The sequence below is a fragment of the Vigna radiata genome, unplaced genomic scaffold (genome assembly GCF_000741045.1).
Source record: "Vigna radiata var. radiata cultivar VC1973A unplaced genomic scaffold, Vradiata_ver6 scaffold_70, whole genome shotgun sequence".
NCBI lineage: Eukaryota > Viridiplantae > Streptophyta > Magnoliopsida > Fabales > Fabaceae > Vigna > Vigna radiata.
The window spans coordinates 1272457-1281040 of NW_014542367.1; the positions used below are offsets into that span (position 1 = coordinate 1272457).

General features: G+C 33.2%; 1 protein-coding gene across 18 annotated transcripts; it reads right to left on the reverse strand.

The window, feature by feature from the left end:
• Positions 1-1080: 1080 nt before the first annotated feature.
• On the reverse strand, positions 1081-3883 carry LOC106779971 (protein TPR3-like). Of its 18 annotated transcripts, none has more exons than XM_022776802.1 (8): positions 3571-3883; positions 2711-2815; positions 2515-2559; positions 2353-2422; positions 2176-2249; positions 1982-2076; positions 1811-1906; positions 1081-1381 (listed from the first exon to the last, which is right to left on the reverse strand). In XM_022776802.1, the coding sequence occupies exons 3-8, from the start codon at positions 2524-2526 to the stop codon at positions 1225-1227; spliced, it is 504 nt and encodes a 167-aa protein (XP_022632523.1). In that variant the 5' UTR covers positions 2527-2559; positions 2711-2815; positions 3571-3883; the 3' UTR covers positions 1081-1224. The 18 variants fall into 18 exon arrangements, 13 of the variants coding, with proteins under 13 accessions (XP_022632523.1, XP_022632526.1, XP_022632530.1 ...); XM_022776805.1 differs by having other exon boundaries at positions 3286-3883; XR_002666486.1 differs by lacking the exon at positions 2515-2559.
• Between the last annotated feature and the right edge of the window lie 4701 nt (positions 3884-8584).

Here is an 8584-nt window from a genome sequence, read left to right on the forward strand (position 1 = left end):
CATCTTAGGAAACCATCACAGATAAGATGTTCTCTAATTTGGGTTGCGTTCAACTTTCTCTCATTCAAACAGTTCACACAAGGACATCTAAACTTCACTTCATCATCACTTCTCCCCCCATTACGTTGCGCAAATTGTATAAATTCCTCTACACCTCTCTCGTACTCAGCACTAATGCGTGGTAAATTAATCCAATTTCGATTAATTCCTAAATATTTTAAAATTACAACTATATAATTTTACATATTAAATCAAATCATACAATTAATAAGCAATCAAATGATAAATTCAATCATACAAAATTTTATATTACTAACTTTTATAAAGTTTCAATAATCTAACAATAAAACAAAATTATTAGTTAAACTTAGTGGATTAGAGATAACCATTCACACTTTCATCTCTTGGATTTTTTTGTATTACAAATATGACAACAATTGATGACACCTATTTAAATATTTAGTAATCAACTTTTAAGTTTATTTTGTCTAATGATATAATGTAATTTCGATTCGTATAACATTTTAGTTCTTAAGATTGTTTACAATGATTGAATTAATTATGTTTCTTCACTAGTGGAAAAAACGCTTTTTATGATAGGTTAAAAGCACCTATTATGACGGATAACCTGACATCATAGTTCTGAGCATCATAATAGGTCCAGTGTATTATGACGGACTTTCTGTCACCTATCATAATAAATAGAGTATATTATGACATATTTTCACTTATCAGTCATAATATAACAAATTTATTATGATGTTACTAAATTTATTTATCATAATATGTAACATTTTATGACAAATATTTTTATACCTATCATAATATGTAGAACATATTATAACTAATAATTGTTCACCTATCATAATATATATTTTTCATAAATAAGCTTTTATTACATAGATTATTCACCTATCATAAAAACTTATTTTGTAAAAAAAAAAATTATTATTTACATTTGACATATTCATTCAGTTTACAAATAATTTCCTGCATTATAATCTCATCAATTAATTTATAATCAATATAAAATGAAATGAACATATTCATTTGAACTAACATAATAAAATCTATTTCAAACATTAAATTGCATAATAATATTTAATACATAATGATTTTATAAACTATATACATGGACAGGTATGACTCAGTCAAGAAATAAGACAATTAATCATGATCGAAATCATGATAAACATTGCTACATAATGCTAAGGATATGCTCTCTTACACATTAATTACTTCACTCAAATCTAAGTAATATAAGAAGCAAGAAAATACTCCAAGTTGCTTAGATTCTTTTGCCTTCCAAATCCTAAGGTTAGTATCGTCCCTTCCTGAAATTACATAACTTTCATCGCCACTGAACTTGACACAGAATACCCTGCATAACAAAGACAAAGATCAATATACCATATGAAGATAGAAATCTTTTAACAGACAACTATAACTTTTATGCAAGTGTGTGTATGTATATTGCTTATAAAATTATTAGATGTAAATACTCACATCGTCAAAGTCTAAGCTATCATACATCCTCCCATATGATCGCATAGGACCGCCATATCCCCCAAAAGATTCCAAATTATCATAATCAACACGAGATCCCAAATTATCATACAACCATGCTTTTATCTTTCCATCTAATGTCGTGGAAAAGATGAACTATAGCATATAGAGTTTCAATAAGAAAACAAATTAGTACCCTTGTCAAAGGATTTTCTATAGGGCACTCTACCAATACAGCTAAAGGAATCATATAGCAACAAACTCAACCAGCATTTTCCCATTGGGTATCAAAGTCAGCGTGTACCTGAATGTTTTCTTTATAATGTGGACCAACAGAATAAATTGGAGCCTTATGACCTTCAAAGGTATACTGTTTTGCTCCAGAAGCAGCATCCCAAACCTTAAGTTGAATAACTTAGTTAGACACATGTTATCTTCACATCATAAAACTAAGCTCAAAATTTGACAGACCTACTTAATGGTATTATCATCACCACAGGTAATGACACATAACTGCTTATTCGGGTGTGAAAATGCTAAATCATTAACTCCACTGACATGAGCATCAATCTATTTAAGTTCAAGTAAACAATTACACAAAGGAGTCAATAAAACCTAAATTAAGCAAAAAGAACTCTTCATTGTACAAGTGTTTGCATGTGCATATACCTCCAAATGTTGTCGGACTTCATCCCCGCCATGGTAAGAGTATATCTGAACAATGTGCCTTAAGTAAGCAACTCCTACACAATAGAAAAACTCATAAATGAGAGACTCCTTTAGTTGACTTTTGACAGTATACATTACTCACATCACAAAAATCACGAAGAATTAAAAAGCTTTTACCAAATAAAGCCCCATCAGGACTCCAAATCACACGATTGACAGAAACACCTGGATCTTTAATAAAAGCAGCCTGAATTGATTATCATTAGTTTTGTTTTCAATCATTGCAAACTCAACAGTTCTGAGGGTTTGGTAATCAACAAATAAGGTGAGAAAGGCAACCTGAAAGGGCATTGAACAAGCACTAAGATCCCACACTTTAAAGGCCTTAGTGAATACATTGCATCAAGAAAACATCAGAGGTCAAAGATTAGAGGCAATAAAACATCAGAGGTCAAAGATTATAAACCAAACAACATCCTAAATTCAACTAGTCATTGAGAGTTAGAGAACTAAAGAAAGCAAAAGAATATAATACCCAGGATTGACGGTGCACCAAGACCTATAGCTCCACCGGAGACTGCAGGATGTTCAACAGTTGTTGGATTTGACATCCAACCAACCAGGGATGTTGGCACCGGTGCTGGAGTAGGTTGGAAAGGATATACATGCGACAGAGTCCAGCACCATAATAAGAACCAAAACATAATAACATATCATACAACTCCTATGAAACCAAATCAGTTCAGTAGCAAAAAATGTGAAAAAGAAAACGGTAAGAAGAAAAGTAGTGCAAAAAGAACATTTGTCTACAAGAATTCAGAAATATAAAGGTAAAGGAAGTTTCAAAGTGTTCCTAAGTGTGTAGGAAGAGTGTCTAGTTTTAGTCTAATAGCTGAATTGGAAAACCAAACCATTAGTTCGCAAATTAATCGAATTCTCTATAACGCGTGCTCCCCATACATCAAAAAGTGAATTCATCAAAAAGAAATGCACAGATGAAAAGTTTCATTTGAGATTAAAACACGAAATATGAGATAAAATGTTTAAAGAGTAGAGTATGAGGCTTGAAGAAAACAGAGAAAGAAAAAAAACATGAAAATGATGACGCACTACCACTCCACACCCGAACATGCTCGACAACGACGACATCCTTCTTTCTCTTCTCCCTTCTCTTTTCTCTTTTGTTTCTCAAACACTCATCTCTCAAAACTTAGTTCAATTTGAGCGTCTGACACAGCTAAACGCAAAACCGTAAAACCCTAGAATATGCAAAGGCACCTGTAAACTAAAGAAGAAAAGCAAATAACACAATCGACGCACCGAGAACATCAAAGAGAATGAAATGCATTGCATGAAACGAAAATGCAGACCAACAAAAACACGAAATCAAAGTACCTTGTGGTTGTGAAAAACTGATCTCTCAGGAAGGGAGGGTTTCAAAGGAGAAAAAAATAAAGAGAGGAAGAGATGCGCCAGTTTTGGTGGTAGAGAGGGCTGCCGGAGGCGGGATTGGGAGGGAGAGGAGCGGGATCCGTAAGCTGAGGCTCCTATAAGAGTACAGGAAAGTGGATATGGTTTTGATGAGGGAAGAGAGTTTAGGGAAGAGAGCGGAACGCATGCGGAAGAGATCGCCATTTGCGAAGCCATCTATGGGACTAAAATTCAAGAAAGATATTATGACTGATATTTCAAAACCAGTTATAATATATTATCAAAATTGTATTATAACAACTGCCAAAACCACGTCATAATATATTTAAAACTTATTTAAAAGTTTGTCACCACATTTTATATATTATGACTGATTTTCATAACTCCGTCATAATACATATCGAAATTATTTAAAAGTTTGTTACTGTATTATATATTATAATTGATTTGCAAAACTAGCCACCGATTATCCATCATAATAGGTCTGTCATAGAATGGTTTTTTTCTACTAGTGTTTTGTTGACATTGCTATATTTAATTTCATATTTTAGATTAATGCAAGATAGACTATTTATTTTTTCAAAAATAATTTATAGTAATATCTTTTCAAATTATATTATAAAGATGAACAAATAAATCCTATAACATATCTCAATTTTGGGGGTTACTCCCTGTACCTCCCTATTTCCATCCCCCACCCACCCAATTTTTTTGGATTTTTTTTTAAATACAAAAATAACTTTTTTGTATTTTTTATTTTTACCTTTTTACCCCTATTTATTAAAGTTAACCTACCCTACCTCTTTTACACTCTGCTTCAGTCAAACACACACAGACCCATAGATTTCCTCTCCTTCGTATTCTCACCCCACCAAAGGTTTCATTTTGAAACGCCCTCTGCAACTCTCACTCTCCCAGTCCTCTTCTGAACCTTCTGTTGCTTTGTGGGGCCTGGTGGTTTTGGTGTGCGGCGGGTGGCGGTGTGTGACTGTGTGGTGGTCCGGTGCGGTGCGGCGCGGTGCAGAGAGGTGGTAGACGTTTCGACAGGTTAGTTTCTTTTTCGTTTCTTGTATTTTTTTTAATGTATGTAATGTGTAGGATTGGGTAGCTTTGTCTATTGTTGATATCTGGTTGGTATGTTTGTTGAGGTTTCTGTGGTCTACTGTTGAGTTTTGTCATTTGTGTGCTCTGTGTGTTATGTGTATTGATGAAGAAGACGTCCAGGCACTGAAACGGATGTCGATATCGTCGACGGATGTTGACATCTGTTTCCTATTTTTATGTTTTCAGTTTAAAAACTAATTAAATATCGTGAAAAATAAATAACAATATATATAGATCTTCAAATATAAATTATTAAAATACGTTAAAAATATATTTAAAAATAATACATCAAAACATATAAATTCCATTATTAAAATATCTGAAAATTAATATAAAAAGTAAACTAATAAAAACAAATCTTAAAAAATAAAACTAATAAAATAAAAATCTAATAAAAAAATTGTAAAAAATAAAACTAATAAAAACAAATCTTAAAATATAAATCTTAAAAAAATAAAACTAATAAAAACAAATCTTAAAATATAAATCTTAAAAAAATAAAACTAATAAAAACAAATCTTAAAAATAAAACTAATAAAAACAAATCTTAAAAAATAAAACTAACAAAATCATAATCTAAAATAATCTAAAAAACACTTAAACGGATGTGGGAATCCGTAAACGGATGTCAACATCCGTTTAAGGGTAAACGGAAGTCGCCATCCGTTTAACGGATTTACGAAAGTATTACTACCCTCGACTCGAAGAGGATCGCTGGTTAAAGGTTGGATACAACACTACCACACCAATGCAATGCAGAGATATAATAATTTAAGGACAAATTCTTCCAGGAGAAATCGATATCTCAATTATCACTTGAAATACAAGAAGAATGGGAGAAAGAATTTCTAGAAAAATAGAACAAAGAATTCCTGAGAAGAAAACGTAAAGATGAAAGCATGAAGATAAAAAAAAGAATAAATAGGTTATGTGGGGGTGGGAGAATAAAATCATAAAATTTTATTTCTAAATATAAATTTTTGCTAAAGGATAAAATTGGAATAGAAAAAATAGAGCAAAGGGTAAAAATGGAATGGGGGGTGGGGGATGGAATTGGGGAGGTACAGGGAGTAACCCTGATGGAGACCAAATCCAGCTTGAATCACGCAATTAAGAGCTCCAAGCCAGAAGAAACCAGTGAGACAGAGGTTGCAGCGGAAAATGAATTGATGATGTAGTGTTCAATGTGTTTTAATGGAGGAGATGTGTATGGGTGAGATCTCTCAGCTCAGAAGACCTTCCTAAGGTGGAAGGAAGCTTGAGAAAGGGAGAAGAAGTAGAAGAACAAGGTGACTTCAGAGCACAAGAAGCTGGGAAATTAATTCTGCAGCATAACATTGCAAGCTCAAAAGTGCTTTTTACAAGGTAATGACCCTCTTATTTATAGAAGAAGAGGAGCCCTTAATCTGACCCAATTTCCCTCCAAAAGCAAATGTAATTCAAACCAAAAAGCTAGCTGGCAGGTGCATGTGTGCCTTGCTTCAAAACATATCAGCAAAGACTCATGGGAAGCATGCTTCTTCCGTGTGGCTGGGTGGGAAAAGGGTTTTGGCTGGGCCAAAACCTGATCCAGATTCAATATGCATCCAATTCCAATCCCAAAGTCAACCATTCTTCTTTTGCTTTCTTTGATCCAAGGAGTCTTTGGTTGGATAATTCATGATGTCCAAGCTTTATTTAGGCCCTACAAAACAAAGTAAACATGTTTTAAAATATAATCCTTCTAAGACTTTAGAGAAAGAAACTCAAGAAAGCTTTAGAAAGTCTTTCTTTAACTTCCCTTTCTTAGTCTTAGCTTGAGTTACTGCTCCTTTGAATGGTTTCCCTAATTAAGATTCCATCAAACCCCCTCAATTTTTTAAAATTATATACAATCAAGAAACCCATGACTACTTTTAATTCGCAGGAGTGATTTTTTTAGGCAAAAAAAATAAAAATAAAAGCATACTAAAGTAAATAAGATTATTAAAGTAAATAAGATTATTACAAAAAGTGTTAGATAGCAGTTTAAATATTTAACATGATTATATATTTGAAATTTTTACCATACACCATTAATTAATCTAAAAAAGTTTATATTAATTGAAAAAGGCACGTGTACACATAATATACATCAAAATTAATAAAAAAAAAATATTGTAAATCAATTTCGCATGATTGTATTGAAAAGCTCACGAGAACATTATATCCATACACTTTCTTCTTTTCCTCCAGTTCAATATTGGAAAAATTAATTATTTAAAACAAACCATAAATAAATTAACAATAATTTGTAACTTTAACACACTATTCCTAAACAAGAAAACCCATGATTCTCATCCTCACAATTTCCAACACAGGAATGTAGAACACAATGATGTGAAGAAATTTATAAATTAACACTCATCCTGATTTGTATTCAATATTATTTTACATTTCTTTTTTTAATTTTATATAACTTAACCCCATCGAATTATATAATAAAAAGTCCTACAAAAATCAATAACACAAAATTACTACAAAGATTTTATGACTAATATTATCAAATAATTTGGAATGTAAGAAATGGTAGGGATGGAGATCGAGCAATAAAAAAAAATAAATTCTGTATAGTTTAGTGTAAATTTGTATTTTTAATTTGTAAAAAAGTTTGGTGCAATTTGGACCATCAGTGGCTTTTCTATTTATATTTTTCTTTTTACTAAATAAGTTTGTTTTTTTTACAAAAAAATATTCTAAGCAGAAGAAAAACTCAAAACTACTTTCCTACTAACAATGTCTAGCACAGTGTGGAATTTGTGATCACACTCCTCTGCTTCACTCATATTTATGATCTCTTTTATGTTTTTTAGTGCCTCACGTATTACCTCCACCACAATAATCAATCTTTATTTCAATATCAGAATCTACTTTTTTTTCACCACTTCCTTATTACACTTTTATAATTTAACTCCTTCAATTTTTAATTACAAAATTCAATCTTCTTAATATCACAAAACGACAGTGGCATTCTTTATAACACGACAGTGCCCTCTTCTTTTCAACAATCGACGGTGAAGGTAGGGGATAATCAAATTGAATTCAAGAAATCACATAAAAACAATTGAAATCAATTGAAACAACATTTCATCACAAGCAATCAGACATCAAGCAGATATTGAATACAAATCAGGATAGCTTCCATATCTGTTTTGGTTCTATTCGCAAATAAATTTGGCACGGCGGAGAAGAAGGGTCGTGACGGAGAACAGAGTCGCGGCGGAGAAGCAGGGTCCGCCGCCGTAGACGATTTGGGCTGGCGTCAATGTGGTCGCGACGGAGAAGCACGGGTCCGACGGCGACAATGACGATTCGGGAATGGCCGGCGTCAATGTGGAGGCGGACGGAGAAGCAGAGTCCGGACGGAGAAAAGCTTGCAGCGCGGTGGGGTTTCGTTTTCTGGTTTTCTGAAAAGAGCGTGGAAGAAGAAAACTGTTCAAAGTTTTTTAACCTATGTAAGGGATACTACCGCGGTTCAGATTAAACCCGCGGACATAGTGCAACATATGTTGCGGTTGTACTGCGAACCGCGGCCTATTCCCATTTTAAAAAAATAAAAATTAAAATGAAATGGCAATTTTGCAGAAAACTTTATGCCGCGGTTGAGTGGGAGAACGCGGTCTATTGTCCTACCAATATGTCGCGGTTCTGCTGGCACGCGCTGCCTATTCTCCTGCAAACTTATTGCATTGTTGAATATTAAATGTCAGAACGTTACCAGGGGAATAGGTCGTGGTTCTGCATGCAACTGCTGCCTATTCTCCTGCAAATTTATTGCAGTGTTGAATATTAGGAAAAGTCAGAATGTTGCCAGGGGAATATGCCACGGTTCGCGGTACAACCGCCGCATATTCTG